At 50.2% G+C, this 17972-nt stretch overlaps 1 protein-coding gene across 1 annotated transcript in view; it reads right to left on the bottom strand.

The window, feature by feature from the left end:
• TMEM132D (transmembrane protein 132D) overlaps positions 1–2241 on the bottom strand; it is a 583143-nt gene extending 580902 nt beyond the window's left edge. Inside the window, exon 1 of the mRNA XM_072722657.1 lies at positions 1873–2241. Coding sequence (XP_072578758.1) covers positions 1873–1951 — 79 coding nt within the window. The 5' untranslated portion in view covers positions 1952–2241. The remainder of the gene's footprint in view (positions 1–1872) is intronic.
• Positions 2242–17972: the final 15731 nt, after the last annotated feature.

Below are 17972 nucleotides of genomic sequence, written 5' to 3'. Positions count from 1 at the left end.
ACCACAGCAAACCATCCCTGCATTTAGAAATCACCAGAAAGTTGTATACAGCACAAAGGCATTAATCAGAAGGGTCAAACTTTTTCTTATTCTTGGGTATAGTGTGAAAAATCACTGGACAACCGACCCTGGGCTCAGCACCACGCTCACTCTGAAAATCCACACAAAACTGACTCACTTCTGAACAGTGTGGCTGAGGTAAGGTCTCTCCATTCAACACAAAATAGGTCACATGCTGGGCTGGTAGCATTATTCCATGAGCAGAGCCCCCTCCCCCCCCCCCGCCGCCGCCACCCCCCCCCCCAGACACACACATCACAGAGGCCCCTGTTTTAAGGACATTTTCAGGTTTCCACTTGAAAAAGTTCAAAGGCATCAGAGGTAATAACTGTTTTTCTTCGGCACTACTCAGTCTAGTAAAGAAATCAGTAACAAAACTATGGACGTACCCAGAGAGACACGATAGTTACGTCCTATTTACCAAGCTATTCTGTACCCTCCTTAATAAAGCCTTGTTATTGCAGCATAAAAACAGAGAAGCCTATTCCTATTAGAAAATCAAGCGACAACCAATAAAAACCATGCCTTGCAGCCATAGGCAAGTCTGCTGGGCTGCTGTTGCCTTGGATTAGGGTTTTGTTTTGTTTTGTTTTGTTTTTAACCTAACATCTGCCTGGGTTGGATTCACTGAATTCATCAACCTTTTCTTTGGTGTCTTGTGCACATCCTAAATCCTGGAGGCTCTGGTCCTCAGGATTGCACCAATTCCTCATTAGGAGCAGTGAACCCCCTGCAACAGCACTCAGAAGACAGCTGGCAGGCTGAGCAGGCTTCCTCTCCCTCAAGCCACAGCAGCTCAGACCCCAGGAAGTGGCCCGTCTTCTTCCAGTATCAAAACCTCCCTGATTCTGATAAAGCTCACAGAAGGAGATTTCTGTAATTAAAAGACTCTGCACATGATCAGTGGCTTTGAAGTTTCTGAGAGGGGTCTCATCTGGAAAACCTTAGCAGAAAAATCCGTTTACAGGGATTTGGGGGTACACACTGCAGACTTGCAGGAACATCCACTTTCCTAATGGATTTCCCTGGAGGAAAGGAGGCGCCCGCAGGGAACTGCACACAAATGAAGAGTCCTGATCAATAATGAGAAAGAATTGCTGGTTCCTTCTACAACCCCCGGCGCGAATCACATAATTTCAAAGAATTAAGTGTCCGGGGCTTCCGAGGCCGCTGGGGGGCCGGCGGGGGTGGAGAGGGGGTCACATGGACACCATCCGCCTCTACTCACAGCTCGGTCCCGGCTCTGCGGGGACAACTTGGGTGACCCGTGGAGGGGCTGCAACTCCGCGCCGACCCGCACCCAGGCAGACCCCGCGCACAAAAGCCCTCAGGCCTGTCCTAGGGGCACTCGGGTCACTCTGGGAGCCAAGAGCCGGGCCCCGTGGGCGCTGCCTCCCCGACCCCAAATACATTCCCATGCACACGAGCGCGCTGGAATCATTTGCTCGCGGGTCGGCGCCAGCGGGGAAAGCCGAGCGCACATGCCCACGCCGGGGCCCTTCCCGGCTCCCCCAAGCCTCCTCCCCTGACCCGGGGCCCAGCCCTCCCCGCGCCCCCCTCCCTCGCCTTTCCGGGCTCTCCGGGGCCCCCTCCCCTAACTCGGGCCGGTCTTTCCTCGTCCGCCCGGGCGTCCCCGCCGAGTCCTCCCGGGGGGCACCTGCTGCAGAGCGGCCGCCCGCGCGCGTGCACACGCGCACGCGGCACCCACGGCCTCCGTCCCGGCCACCCCAGCCACGCGCACTCCCGCACCCTCACTCCCGGCAAAGTTGGTGCCGGGCCGGGGGCGGCGGCGGCGGGGGCGGCGGCGCTCACCTTCGGAGAACAGGGCGGCCAGGCCGATGAGCACGCGGGACCAGCGGTGCCACGGCGTCCCCATCTCAGACGCGCTCATCCCGGCACCGCGCGCGGCTCCTCTGCTCCGGGCGCCGTCGGGGCGCAGCCAGCGGGCAGCGGGGGCCGAGCCGGCCGGGCTAGGGGCGCGAGCAGCCGCGGGGCCCTGCGCCCTCCGCCCGCCAGCCCATGGCCGGCCCGGCACGACCGCGCGCGGCTCCGGACTCGCTCCCCCGAGGCCGGCGCGCGCCGCAAACCCCACCCCTCGCCCCCGCCGGGGCCTGGCTCGGGCTCGGGTCCGCGCGGGGTCGGGCCTCCCGCGGCGGGCGAGGGGCGCCTCGGGAGCGCGGCAGCCGGCTAGGGCGCGCGGGCGGCGGGGCGGCGGGGCGGCGGCGGCGCGGGGGCCCCCCGCGGGCAGGCGGGGCGCGCGGGGCGGCGGGGGGCGCGCGGGCGCTCGGTCCCCATCGCCGCCCGCGCCCGAAGTTGGCGCCGCCGCCCCCGCCCCCGCCCCCGCCCCCGCCCCGCCGCGGCCCCGCGCGCAGAGCGCAGAGCGCAGGGCGCAGAGCGCAGGGCGCACGGCACCGGGGAGACGCGGCCCCGCGGCGGAGGAGCGCCCGCCGGCTCGGGGACCCGCGCGGTGGCCCCGCTCCGCCGACCCGCCCCCGGCGCCCAGCCGAGCGCCGCCGGGCCCTGCGCCTGGGGGCCTCCGCCTTCCCGATCTGTCCTGTTTCGGAAAGCCCCACCCTTCCGGAGTGACAGCGGCGAGCCCCAATCCGCGGAGGAAAGCCCACCTCCCCCGGCCCGCCCCCGCCCCCTCCCCGCGGGCGCGGCTGGCACCGGCTGCCGGAGGTGCGACCCGGCCCCCACCCCCAACAGGTGCCCTCCCTCGGCCCCGAGCCTCCAGCAAAGGGCGGTGCGCGCAGAGGCGGCCGCGGAGGGTCCCTCTCCGGCCTGGGCATCCCCGACCAGCTCTGGTCCTCGCGCCTGGGACGCGCCCTCCCGGCCCCCCGCCCCCGCCCCTGAATGGCCAGGTCGGGGGGGCGGGGGGGCGGGGGGGTCCTGAAACAATTCCACCTTGTCTCTCCCCCGCCCACGCCCCCCCATCCACCCCCCACGGGACCATCGGAACCCGGAATGGCCCTGTGATGTGCCAACGTGGCCTTGAGAAGAGAAAAGACAACATTCTCGGTTCATACCTTCCTGAGCCCTTAATTAAAACAGCCCTGAACCTGAGATCACTGAAAGCATCAGCCTGTGATCTTAATCCAAGGACCCTTCTGCTCCACGTGAGCGTTTGAATCAACCAGATCAAAATCAGAGGGAAAGCGGAGCTTTCTGAATATCCAAAAAATCTTGCAAGGCAGCAACCACCAAATCAAATGAGGTGAATTTCCCCAGTAGGTTAAAAATGGGTCATCGTCATCTGGCTAACAGAGCAACACCGATGTTTTATTCCAGATGCCCGTGGTTGCAGAGATACACCAGCGCTTTAAGAGTTTTGAGTTTTCAAAGTTTCGAGGAAGATCAGACAAGCAAGTGTTTTCCTACAAAAGACCGTCTCTCTGGCTTTCACTCTTTCTGAGAGGTGCACTTCGCCTTTATTCTGCGCTGACTTTTCTGAACGGATGCCCATCTTTCCGTTTTTCTTTTATTTCTTAAACTTCAGCCTCTTCTCTTTGGGTCTCCTATCAAATTATAAAGAGTTAATGCAGCAAAGGTGCCAGGAGATTGTGTATTTCAGCATCTCCAAAACTTTTTTTTTTAAATTAATTTTTATTGGTGTTCAATTTACCAACATACAGAGAAACACCCAGTGCATCTCCAAAACTTGAGACAACATCAACATCCCTGGGGCAGCTTTGTTAGAAACCGCCAGGAGTGCAGAGCCCTCCCCGGAGCCTCTGATTCAGCAGGTCTGGATGGTACTTCAATGTCTGCGTTAACAGGCTCCTGGCCCAGCCCATGCAGCTTGTCCCAGGACTCCTGGCCTAGTTCACTGTGTGAACCTCCAAGATGGGGACACCGAGGCTCAGCCCCCTGCACATCTTCACCTGGCCTCCTCCTGGCAGAGCCAAAGTCTGTTGTAAATGCCAACTCCAGGGTGGCAAAGTCAGCTTTAATGTGAAACGGGGTCTTCTTTTTTTAGCATCTCCCAAATTTATAGACTAGAATTCATGATCTATTTTCTTTATTGAAAACAATCCACTTTATATTCCTTACATCAAACTAAGATTTTTTTCAGAATTGCAATCATCAGATGTCCCTTTGGGGAGGGGCTGGTGAGGACGAGTGTCATTGCAAAAGATTTCTCCATCTGTGTCCTTAGGATGAAAGGTGGCTGACAGCTTCCAGCTCCTGCCCAGGACATACAACTGCTTCCCCATTTTGCGTAGTTAGTTAGGCAAAGTTTTTTTCTACTCTTTGGTGTGGAAGCTTTTGGGGAAGCCAGAACTCCAGAAACCTGATCAGTGGCTAAAATAAGATGCAAGAATGGCTTCTCCAATATGTCGTTCCAGCTAATATGTCTAATCTTCTTTGGGAAATTAGCACAACTAATCATGGGGGAAGCCGAACCTTCAAAGCCTTGGAGAAGCGCTTGAGGCCTGCCAGGTCCCTAGCTGCAGCCTAGGCCTCTGGGACAACATCCCCTCCAAATCTCCTGCCTTGTGTCTCTCAAATTAATTGTAAGAAATCTGCTTTCCTGCAAGAATATGTGTTTCATCTGCAGGACCATAAATCAACTTGTAACGCTAATTTTGTCAGTAACTAAAGTGTACTAATTGTGCCGTACGGATTGCGCTTTTAGGTAAGGCAGTTTGGAGTCGCTGTCTTTCAAGAAAACAAAACATTCCCTGCAGCGGGTTTCAGGAAGTGCCAGCTTTGTCCAGGAGCTGGTGAAGGTGGAAGGAGCCTGCTAGAATTCAGCGTGGAGGAGAATTAGAGCATGGTGGTGTAGAAAGGGTTTCTAGGTGCCAAATGTTGGGGCAGTATTTAAAACTGGAAGTCCTCTGGTCCCTCCGGTGGCATCAAGGAGAAAGGCTCAAGGCTTCCAAGCTGTTCACAGTGGCAAATGCCCTCAATTTTAAAATAGAGGAAACATCTTTCTGCTGGGAGTGACACTATCTAGCTAGATTGTGTTAACGTTGCTTTATTTCTTCTTTGATTATTAATATGTTTTTCCTTTCCCACGTTCCCTTTACTTTGGTGGTATGTTTCCTTTCAAATTACGTGAGGTAAGTTTCTGTGGGATGGGTTGACCTGACACAGAGCATCCCATCACCACCGGCACAGGCATGTATACCATCTTCTCTCTGTAACAAAACTCACGAAGACATTTGAGAAGTAGCTCAAGAATGCAAAACGTTGCATGTGAGCCACCAGATCAATCCCTTCTGCAAGTGCAGAGGAGACTTCCTGGAACTCCTTTTTTGTTCGCAATCTCCCCAAATATGTGGAAGGGCGAGGAAATAAAAAGGCCAGAAACGGCTTGCCTGTTTCAAGAGTGGGGACAGCGTTCTGATTTGGAGTCCATGGTAGCCATCAGGAGCACCTCCTGCCCTTCCTGGGGAGGCTGGGGGAGTGCATCCCTCCGACAGGATTATCTCTGGGAGATTCCAGAAAGTGTCCTTGAGGACGGCACTACTGCTATTCGCCAGTGCCTGTCATTCTGCCCTTCTGGACACAGGGATGATGATGCTTCTCGGGCCCCTGGGAGGTGACCGATGGAATATGAGCAGAAGCAATGAGGGTCCTTTCCAAGATAAGGCAATGGAGAGCCCACCTGTGGTTCTTTATTCTGTATGTCCCCCAGTGGGAGGCTGGAGGACACCACGTGTTTGAGTAGGTGCCGCATTGCTACAGGGTGGTGAGTCTCCATCAGCCAGCCCATCAGGTCCAGGGCAAAACCCCTGCCAACCCATGCAAGACGCCCTGCAGGAGACACAGATTAGTACTATGTTAAGTCACTGTACTTGTGGACTCTTCTGAGTTACCTTACTAATATCTAGATTGTTCTTCCACCCTCTGCTACTCTGTCCTTTCTTGCTTATCTCCTTGGGCTCCCTAAGCAAATGTTAAGAACCCAGGACATCAGTCTCCCAATCACCCACGTGCGGCATCTTTGGGTGAGCCCTCAGTGAACCTAAAGGAACAGATCAATAGCATCAAGCCCCTTGGCCTAATTTACTGATTTATGGATCCATACCAAAAGTTCAATCAATCTTAAATGGTCTTCTTTGAATTTGTATGCTGCAACTCCCAGAATAAATCCTGCATTTCTACCTCCAGCCTGGTCAGGCCCTGTAGGGTCCTGGGTCCAGGGTGAGGATTCCACGGGGGTCGGGGAGAAGCTACAGGCCTCCTCTCCTACAGCAAACCCCCTGCAAAAGGACCTCCTGGACTTTTTGTACACTTGTCCTTCATTGGAGCTGGTCACGGTGCCACTGGCTGTGTGCATCCCGCTCCATCTACCTATGAGACACGTGGCTGGAGCACATGCTCTAGGCTTCTAAGGGGGAAGTGCAGGGTTCTCAGTGGGGAGAGATTTAGACGGATTCCTTAGTCCACACAGTCTGTATTTATGATGTACCTGTTGTTGACAGGGCACTGAAATCGAGCTGGGAACATACTACCATGGAGCTTGTGTTCTCATGGGGACAGACAGGGACCAAGCAAATAAAGAACACGACTGTTTTAGAAAGACTCTAGAAGAAATTCAGACAGGATCATGTTCATCTTGAGAGAGGGTCCAGCAGGGCTTCTGTGGGAAGGTGGCCTCAGAAGCGAGGCCTCACTGATGAGAAGGTGCCCCCGTGAGATCTGAGTCGTAACATGTGGGCAGAGGGGACAGCGGGGGTGAAGGCTGCGAGGCATGTCAGAGCTGCTGGGTCAAAAGGTACTGTGTGGCTGGAGCTGAGGGAGCCGGGAGGCCAATGGGAGGAGGTGAGGTCTGGGATCCCGGCTGGAGACTCAGGTGCAGAGCTCGTTGGTTCGGGTCAGTATAAGGGCATCTGGAGGCAGGGGAGGGCGTCAAGTCCTGTGAGTGGATTCATATTTTTATTTATTTATTTTTATGTACATTTTCATACACATAACCCTTAGTCTTTTTTAATTTAAATTCAGTTTTCCAACATATAGTGTAACACTCAGTGCTCATCACATCATGTGCCCTCCTTGGTGCCTGTCACCCAGTTACCCTACAGCAACCCTCTGTTTGTTTCCCAATTTAAGAGTCTCTCATGGTTTGTCTTCCTCTCTAATTTTTCCCCATTCAATTCATATTTTAGCAGAGAAGGTCCTATAGCACCCAAGAGGCAGGGGCACAGTGTGTGTGGTTCTGGCAAAATGCGGCACAGCCGGCTCTCCTCCCCTCCAGGAGAGCCCTGTGTCCTGCCTTCCCTGGGCTACAGGTGTGCCAGGGAGGCTGCGGAGCTGACAGCTGGCCCCCCTGAGAAGGGGACAGGGCCTCCGGCCTCCAGTAGTCAGATGGGCTCTGCTCTTCCCCCGGGGTGCTGGCTCTTCCTGGCCTTCGGCGTGCTAAGCCTGCTCCCACTGTCCTCTCCTATTTCTGGTGTCTCTGGTCTGGCTCACCGACACCCCTGCTCCTCACTCACCTGGCAATGACTGTGCCTCTTCTGTGCAAGGGGCAGAGGGCACAGGATGGATGGTACCCAGGTTCATGGGCATCAGAGTCCAGGCCAGAACAGGAATCTGTCGGACAGCTGGCGGCCGTTCCAGCACCTGTCTCTGTGGTTACTGGGAGCCGGCTCCTCACAGGAGGTGGGATGGCAACACATAGGAGAAACGGGGGGGGGGGGGGGGTGACCATCTGAAGGTCTTAACCCAGAGAAAGACCCAATCCCCGCCTAGCTCCTCAGACCTCTGACCACAAAGGAGGGAAAACTGGAGTTTCCTGGGCCCCAAACACTGTCCCATCAGGCTGACACATCGAGAGGACCCACACTTGCTTTTCTAACTAAGCTCCCAGATGGTTTGGTTTCCTGAGTCCCTTTAAAACTGGTGTTTGTCAAGACCAGCAGGACTGGGCTCTGACCATCAGGGAATGGGTGGGTAGGTGGTGAGGCCCCAGAGTCAGACTACATACACACCCCAGGGCTACTATGGAGAAAATGCCCCTGCCCCTGTCCAGAAAAGGTTTCTGACAGTCCCACACAAGGGAGCCGATCCTGCCCTGGAGGGGTCGGATTGGCCCGAAGGGGAAGGCTTGGCTGGCGGTTTGTGGAGTTTGCCAACATCAAAGGGAGCTGTTGTCACATGTGAACATGTAACAGCTTCAAAGCCCAAATCTGAGGACATGTTCAATGGCCTAATTTGGAAGTGATTTAAAGACTCTTTGGGGAATAAACAAATGGAGATAATAGAGCTGGGAATACTTCTGGCCAAGGAGAACTCTGTTTTCGCTCCTAATAAAAGTCCTCCCTGTCCAGCACGTAAATCATATGTATATTCCGGTTTCATCCCACAGTGGCACAGGTTCATCTGCCAGGGATGCTAATGACAGAAGAGAGAAGACCTGCTTCTGCCCCCATATCCTTCCACTCCATAGACGCATTGGTCCAAGGTAGAATGGAGGGATCCCACCTCCACATGATCACAAAAGTCTCTTAAAAACATTATTTCGGGTGGCTCAGTGGTTGAGCGTCTGCCTTTGGCTCGGGTCATGATCCCGGGGTCCTGGTATGAGTCCTGCATTGGGCTCCCCACAGGGAGCCTGCTTCTCCCTCTGCCTATGCCTCTGCCTCTCTGTGTGTGTCTCTCATGAATAAATAAATAAAATCTTTTTTTGAAAAAAAATTATTTCTAGCAATTCTTCTTTATTTCATCAAAAGGTCTTTGCTTGGTGTTTCACTCAATCCACACAGAGTAACTGTTGTGACTACATAATATTAATTACATGTACATGGACCTTTGAGTCATCACAGGAGAGAGAATCTGTATCCACGAACATGACCCGTGACCATTTGTGAGCTCCGAGTCTAAACACCAATGCAGCGGCAGGGCGGCGGGGAGGGATGCTCGGAAAGATCATTTTACATTGTTACTTCAAAATGGTAAAAACTGGTGGCACTGGATCAATATCTTCATTATGATGTCAATGGATCAAAAAGGCTGAAAGGCAATACCTGGAGACAGGACTTTCTGGAACATTCCCTCTTGCACAGCCTGGGAGGGCAGTGGTGCGGAATGTGGGCCTGGGGCCTCGAGGCAGTATCTGTGGGCCTGCAGTGACCCCTCGTGGTGGAGAGTGGACAGCTCAGGACACCTGTTTTCCCAAAGAAGAGTAAGTGATGGACATAGCCCACTGTCACCAACGGACACAAGTTGTCACATTTGAATTAGTCAAATTATATTTTTAAATGAGCTTATTGCACCTATCTTGATTATCCAAGGGAATGTTTCCCAACAAGATGCTGCCAACAGCATCCTTCACGTTTTGGGTCCTCCGTCCTCTTGCCCTGCAGGATAAAGTGGTCTCTCCAGTAAAAGAAAAAACCCTGGTTCCTTTGGGGAGGGGCTCTTTGAGGGGCTGCACAAGAGGGACCTGGAGCAAGGAGCCCCAGGGTCCTGCTCTGGAAGGCTGTAATCGTATATGTCACGTAAAGACAAGAGAGAGAGGCAGAGACACAGGCAGAAGGAGAAGCAGGCTTCCTGCGGAGAGCCCGACGCGGGATTTGGTCCCAGGACGCCAGGATCAGGACCTGAGCCAAAGGAAGATGCTCCACCACTGAGCCACCCAGGCGCCCCAGAGACAAATGAGTTTGTAAGAAGTATGGACTCGTACCAGCACCGCTGACCATGGCAAGGCCCAGTTAAAACAGACGGTCTTTCAGGGGAGCATCCAGACAACCCTCCCCTGATTCAACCCCGCAGGTTGGATCTGAGAAAATGAGAGCCAGAAAGGGGGAAGTCACAGACTCAACTATTGTGGCCTTTTAAAGACCCTGCCCTGTGGATTAAATCACTCAGTAGAAAGTCCGAGTGCAAGAAATGGGAGTGTCCACATGTAGCTGTGACTCAGTTTCATGCTCCAAATAAACTAAAACTCAAGCCATTGAGGCTTCTTTTTCTTTTATTTTGACATTTCTGTACTGGGACTGCTTTAGAAATTAATTTGTAGAAAATGTGTCATGAGAAAATCTGCATTTAAAGCATGCATATTTATCAAATATTTCAATTTTTTTTTCTCAAAATTGGCCTTCAAAAAATCACAGTTTGGCTAATATTATCACACTAGCAAAATTGGAGTTTGTCACACATGCACCCACCTGGGATGGATGCTTGTCAATAACTGGTAGATTCTCCAGTGTGTGCCGTGTTGCCACATCCGGCACCGCTGTGTCCCCACCACAAGACGGTACACCCACTGCCTGGGAGTGCTCCCACTGCTGTTCTAGAGTAGCACCTAAGCCAGGCCAACCACAGCTTTGCCCAAGGACCTTTGCCCCTGAGGCAGGAGATGGGGAGGGGAGAGCTGTCTGTCTTTGGATGTCTGAAACATGCACTATTAAACTTAGATGTTGCTGGCTGTGTGGCCCACCACATGGTCTGGAGCCCTGGGGGCGGCAACACCAGGGGAACAGACTTGAAGCCAAGGCGGGCTGACGTCCTGGTTCCTCAGTCCAGTTATCTCTCACATTGCAGGGAACACCTCAGGGTCCACACAAAGTCCACTGTATATGCCTGTCCAGGTCGAGGTGGTCCCTCGCTCTCAAGGGATCATCTTTCATCAGTCCTCTAACTGGCTCCACTAGCCGGGCTCCTGCTTCCGGCCTGGTCGAAGAAACACTGGAGAAACGCAAATGAGCTCTTGTCACTCTAGCTCAAGACCTTCCACGGTTCCCATCTCAGTCAGTGCGAGTCCCAACTCTGCACAGTGCCCTGCAGGCCTTGCCTTGCACCTCTCCTGTCTCAGCCAGCTGTGTTGCCTCCTCCAACACACTGGCATGGCTCCTGCCATAGGGCCTCTGCACAGATGGATCCCTCTGCTCGGAGCACCCCTCCACTCGGAGCACCCCTCCACTCGGAGCATCCCTCCATTGGATACCTATACGGTTCATCTGGTCTCTGCCAAATATCACTCTATGGCAGATCCCTTCTCTGGACAGAATCGCTTTCTGTCCTCATCCTGTGGGATTGGGTCACGTCACCTCTCAACACCAAAATACTACACACTAAATACTAAAATAAAACACTGTATATAAGATACAAAATATCACGTTGGATTGATGTCACTCCCTCCCACCTGGAATGTGAATACCCTGAGAACAATAGATTTGTCTGCTTTGTTCACTGCTGTATTCTCACTGCCCAGAGCAATGCAGGATAATGCAGGCATTCTGGAACATTTTTTCCCCCACCTGGAGTTTGTTAGTATAAAACTTGCCACACTGATAATTTCCCAGTTTGCATGTCCACCCCGGGCTGTTCTGAGGCGGTGCGGTAGGATGATTGCAGCGAAGCCCCTGCTTGGACTTGGACTGACAGCTGTGTGACCTTGGCACGTTGCTTAACCTCTCTGAGCCTCCATTTCCTTATCCTAAAAATTGCACAGTATACTATCACTTGACTTGCTGGATTAAGGATGCCCGCATAAAGCACCTACATGGTACCTGGCATCCTAGCACATAGTTAGCATTAAAAAGAGAGCAACTGTCTATCATCCTTTTCTAGAGGAATAGCAATGCGTTCTTCCAAATGTTGTGTTTTTTCTCATCCAATTTCCCTATTTGACTATCCACGTAATTTATGGTGTTTCTGCAGGGTCAAGGCCAGATACAGATTTTCTTAGCATGATGCTAAATGATCTCCATGGGGATCAGACTCATAAGAGAAAGTCTCGTTGGTATTATGCTTGCATTAGACCTCTAAGGACATCAATAACCCAGAAGTCAGAGAAACAATTCCTACAAATCAACTTCACTCATCCTGGAGTTTAAAATAATTTGCTTTTGTTGTTGTTGTTCTCAAAGTTTTTCTTTCCTGCATAAAAATTCCAAGGCTTGGGGGGGGGGAAAACACCAAAACGAACAGACAAAAAAATCCGTGAGGCACCTTATATAATCGCAAGTTTTCCATGATGAAGTGTCTGCAGGTGTAAGCTCTGTTTGTTGATTTTTCATTCTGGTGCACGCACTTAGGAAAAAGTGCTGACTGGGTTATAAAACAGGCCTGCCACGTTTTCAGGTTCTGTTAGTGAGCTGTGGCACCTCTGAGTTCAAGTCGAGTGTCAGACTTGCTGTTTTAAAATGGTGTTGCTGGGGGTTTATATAACTTGCGCACTGTGGCAGGAAGACGAGCGGCTCACCTGGGCTGGGGACCTGGTGCCCCTCCGGAGTCCAGCCCCAGCTGTGCCTGCAACTACGTGACCAGGTGGCGAATCGCGTAGGTGCCCCTGGCAGCCTTTCAAGCCCAGTGAGGGTACGCCCTTGGCTCTTCCTCCTCTGGAGCACCCTTGTCCAAGACTCACTGCCTTCAGGCTGGGCAGAGAAACCAGGACTATGTGAACTAGTGCAAATAAATAATAAATAATCCATTGCTAATTTCAATAATTTAATTTATCCAGTAATGCCCACCTCTCCCCACCACCCACCAAGTCAGTGTCCTTTCACAAGCTGACTGTGGCATGCTGTAGTACCCAAAGATGGTAGAAACCACGTCCCCCAGCCGTGAGCTCTTCCTAACGCCATCTCAACACTGCCTCATCTGGAGGCAGGCTCTGGCCCTTTCCAGAGAATCTAAACAGACTTGGTTCTCACAAGGGACTGACCAGAAAAAAAAAAAGGAAAAAAGAAAAAAAGCTGAAACAATGTGAGGTCCAGAGTCTTCAGTAACCAGGTCCTCTACTTGGTAGAAGAAAGCAGAGCTGAAAGATTTAAGTCAACATTTAGAGAGCAAAAGAGAGAACCCCACTGCATCCACGCCTACGCTGTGAGCAGCTTGATAATGTGAACCAATGAATTGCCATTTTGCTTGAGCTCCTTGGAGTGGGTTTCCATTGAGCGATGTCTACAAACCTCCCTGAGCGATGACTCCCAGGCAGAAAGATAAGTGACAGGTAAGAGGAAAGCTCGAAGCCAACACATTTGAGCATCAGCATCCATGGCTGCATTTGTTCTCAGGAACCCAGGGAGCTGGAGTTACAAGGATGGGTGGACAGAAACGAGATATGTAAGATTTCTGGCTCATAAGAATTGTTCCATAAATGTTAGCTCTTTCCTATTATGCTTATCCCACCTGTGAGTGGCATCAATTTGCATCAATACTCGACTTCCCTCCAGGAGCAACAATGTTGCGTTGGCTTTGAAAGCTACGGTCCCCACTACAAGTATCAAAGCTTTGATTGTTCATTTTGTCATTAATCTTTACACGTATCTAATGTTAAATCTTCTGATGAGTAGAAAGCTCCTTCATTAATTGGTCATAGGGTACAAATAATCATTTATCCTTAATTGTTATGATCCAAGGTTTCTGTTGAAAACATCTTTTGTCTGCCAGTCCTAAATGGATTTTCCATTGTTCAGTGGGCTGCGATCAATCTTTTCCCCATAAATCTGTGGAAACCATTTCTAATATGTCACAAGTGGCCTGCTAATTGCAAATCTCAAGGATACGTTGAATTTCTGGTCTATCTTATTTCTCTGCAATATTTGACACCATTCACTTTCTACCTCCTGAGTCTGTGATTCCACTGTGATCATATTTTTTGGTTTCTTCTCCCTTTATGATTTGTCCTCAGTATTAATCTGTCGGTTTCTGTTTCTCTTCCTGCCTCTTACGTATCCTCTAGGAATATATTCCTCTTCAATTCCATGTATTCTCCTTGGCACCTTGGTGACATCATCACTTCAACCAGCAATCATGATGAGATGGCCACATGTCTACCCAAGAGATCATTCTTGAAACCCATGCTGAAGTCCCAGCTGCCTGTTGGACATCTTCTTTAGACAATTAAGATTTAATTTTTCTATAATGTCACAAGATATATACACCCTCTAGCCTCTCTTTCTCTTTCCCATCTCGTATCTATAAATGTCTCTGACCATCCCCCAGCTGCTCACAGACTTGGAAGTCTCCCCTAGTGTTAGGCCTCCCTCAACTCCATGTAGAATTGATCATGGAATTCTGTTGATCTTTCCTGTTGAACATATGGGAGTGTCCTCTCTTCTTTTCCCCTGCACACTGCTGCTGAGCCCACTGTCCGTGCTGTTTCTCACTGAGGGGTATCCCAGGGCTCTTTTGATTATGTTCTCTGCTGCCTCCCATAGCCCCACAGCCTGCAGGGTGATGTTATTAAAATATTATCTGATTGTGTTCCTTTCCTGCTTAAAATCATTTATGGCTTTCTGAGACCTTCTGGACAAGGCCTGACCCCTCATGTGAGCCTCGTCTCCCACCACACCTGCCCCCCCACACCTCTATCCCACATATTATTTGGAGGTTTCAAATGTTCCAAAAACAGTCCTATGGGTTTATCAGGCTTTTTTCAACCCCATGCTTTTGCATATACTATTCCATTTTTGGGGGGAAAGAGAGCATCTTCCATTGTGTTCTGCTGAGCTCTCCCTTGAAGACTTAGATGTCATCTGTCCTGTCCTTGTCTGGCCTCCCTACCACATCCTCCCCTCAAATGCCAGATACACATGGTCCTCAGCCTTTAGTGACCAGAAGGGAGCAGTACTTATGGTGTGTGACCTCCCTGGCTGGAGCTCCACAAGCATCATACGTCGCCCTGGCTCTCAGCTTCTTGGAACACATAATTTGAGAGAATCCTCAAGAAGCCCCACAGAAAGGTTCAGAGGGCTGGGAATGGAGGCCTCCTCTAAACAAGGCTGCATACAGACCAATTTAGGAATGGATCCTCCAGCCTTAGAGAAGCCTTCAGGCAATACAGTGCAAGCCAAAGTCTTCATGGCAACTTCCTGAGAGGTCCTGAGCCAGAACCACCCAGCTAAGCTGCTCCTGAATTCCTGACCCACAGAAACAATGAGATAGTCATTGTTGCTTTCAGCTAAATAGTCTGGGGCTTGTTACCACACTAGATAAGGAATATAGCCCTCATCTGTCATCCAGCAAAATGGTTGCTAATTGTCCTAATGGTGTTTGTCTATGCACATTTGTATCCTCTTCTCCTCCCACATACATTCACTGCTCTTTTATGGCTGGACATTCTGTGTACATTTTGTCATGGTTTTCATAGTCGTAGTGATTCCAGAAGTGGGCGTGACCTTTTCTAACAACCAATTTAATCCCTGCTGTTGGAGATTCGGTTATTTTTAATTATTTGCAATTATAAACAGGCTGTGAATATTATACCAGACAAAATTATAGGGCACAGATATTTTCCTTAGGATAACTACTATGAGTTTATTGCTACATAAAAGAGGATGTATGTCCTAAGTCTTTAGATGAATATTTCTTTTTTTTAATAACAAATTTATTTTTTATTGGTGTTCAATTTACCAACATACAGAATAACACCCAGTGCTCATTCCATCAAGTGCCCCCCTCAGTGCCCGTCACCCATTCACCCCCACCTCCCGCCCTCCTCCCCTTCCATCACCCCTAGTTCGTTTCCCAGAGTTAGGAGTCTTTATGTTCTGTCTCCCTTTCTGATATTTCCCACATACTTCTTCTCCCTTCCCTTATATTACCTTTCACTATTATTTATATAGATGAATATTTCTATCTTATCTGCCAGAAATGTAGGAGACTACGCATTTTCTCATATTCTAACCAAGTATGTAACTTCGGCCCCCCAGTGTGGGTAGAGGTATGTTTGGCACCGTCTGGAGACATTTCTCACTGTCACTTGCAATGAAAAAGGGCCACTGACATCTGGAGGGTAGAAGCCTGGGATGCAAGACACTCATGGCCCAAAAAGAATTCTCCAGAATTATCAACAGTGCCCTATGAAGGATGCTGTCTACCCAAAGATAAGGGTGTTTCTATTTTTAAAGTGATCTGCTGTTTTAGAGTTGAAAAGTTGTATCTCATTGTCTTAAATGGTTTCTACCTTTTATTTCTTTTTTTTTTTTTTTTTTTAGATTTTTAATTTATTTATTCATGAAAGACACAGAGACAGAGAGGCAGAGACACAGGCAGAGGGAGAAGCAGGCTCCCTGTGAGGAGCCTGATGTGGAACTCGATCCTGGGACCCTGGGATCACACCCTGAGCCAAAGGCAGACACTCAACCACTGAGCCACTCAGGTGCCTCTACTTTTATTTCCTCTTGTTGCCACCAGGAAACGTCAAGTTTGTCACTTTTTACTTCTTGGTGTGACTTGTCTATTTGTTACTTCCATCACGTGTCCGCCTTCCAGGGTGGCTGACAAGTATCTTTCATAAGATGCAAATGCTTTGTCGTACATGGCAAATATTCCTCCCAGTGGCTCATTAGCTTCTTAACTGTATTTATGCTCTGTGAGGTGTGTAGAAACTGGCATTTGTGTTTTTCTAGTCAAAACTGAAAACTAACCACATCCACTTTCTTGGTTTCATTTTCTTAGTTAAACTCTAAACAACCTGGAGTTCACTGTGCTCTGTGATGTGGAGGGAGGATGTAATTCTCTTCTACATCTACAGCCAACTGTCCCAACGCCAGGGATGAAGTTGCCCAGTTCTCCTTGTGACCGGAAGTGTCAGTGGCACTTCTGAACTTCTTAAGAATGTGGAGCGGCGTTTGTGAGATCGTGGGTGTTATGATGAAATATGTCACCATCTCCATGGTGCATCAGCCTCATCCTAATCATTGGGAATCACAATTATGGATGTATCCTGAGTATATTTTATCTGCAATTATTTAACATTTGGCAGCCAGTCAAACACCAAGCATTTTTGTCTTCAGAGTCCACTACCCTCAGACGTATAAGGCTACTCATTAAAAGTAAGTGCTTTGTTCCAAGTCACACACTCCACGGCTTGCTGTGCCGCCAGGGTCATCACAATGGAATCTTTTCATGTGTCACTGAGATTTGGAGCCATTTCTTGTGCAATGGCAGAAATAAAGCTTTTCCTTCTAGATCCCTATTGCAGAATTCTCAGAGCCATAGTTAATCTTAGTCTAACAAGAAGTAAAACCCCACACACACACACACAATTTACAAGCCCCATCAGAAAGCACTGTGGGATCTTCTTAGATTATTAAGGTCCATATTGATCAGACATGCAGTTGGTAAACTGTGCGATAAAAAAGCTTTCATTAAAATAAGGAGGTAACTCAAAAGGTAAGCTGTGTCCTATTGCCATTTTTATTTTATTTATTATGCATTTATGTTTCCAAGTGCATTTATTTACTCCCTGTTTCCTGGCAAACAGGATTAAGGTGATGTTTGCTTCAGAGAAAAGGGCCTTCCACCCTGGGAGCTCTTAATCCGTGTAGAGAAGGGCTTTGTGGAAATGGTGGTTTATGTGAGCACCTCCAGGCCTGCTCAGGGAGTCTTGTGAATAAATTAGACCACTTTCTCACTTACTGCCCTGTCTCAGGGCCCAGCACACTCTCCTGCTACTCCGCCAGCAGGGGACAAGGCCCCCACAAAGCCCCTCAGTCCTGAATATGCTTGGTTCCTCCTTCTGGCTTACTCTTTCCCTCCACTTTCCTCCCCATCCTCTTCCCTCTCGTGCACAAGTATCAACAGTGGTCCAAAGAATGCATTCATTTCTTCCTGCGGTGGGGATTCCCAGCAGTTCTATGAGTACAACAGGAGATTTTCTCTTGTCCACTGCTGGATGGATGACAGGGAGTTGACTCTCACAAGCCAGACCAGTCAGAGAGGTTTCCCTGGGATTGGGAACTGAATCATGAGGTGGACACCTTTCTTCCGCCTGCCATACAAACTGAGCTGCAAAGGAAGGCCCACTGCAGTGAAAGAGCAGATTTGGATCTCTTGGTAATCAGGGAGTGAATCCAGAGGAAACGGCAGGTTCTGTGGGCTGGCTGTGGAAGAAACTGGATATGCCAAGGAAGGAATCAACTTTTCCCAGAACCAGACAGACACAAAGCTAGGGAAGAAACTGGTCCTGAGAAAAGCCAAAGTATCCAAGACTAAGGAATCTCCATTAAGTA

The sequence above is a fragment of the Vulpes vulpes genome, chromosome 10 (assembly GCF_048418805.1).
Source record: "Vulpes vulpes isolate BD-2025 chromosome 10, VulVul3, whole genome shotgun sequence".
NCBI lineage: Eukaryota > Metazoa > Chordata > Mammalia > Carnivora > Canidae > Vulpes > Vulpes vulpes.
The sequence above is the reverse complement of the archived record's forward strand: the minus strand, read 5'-3'. Positions and strand labels throughout refer to the sequence as shown.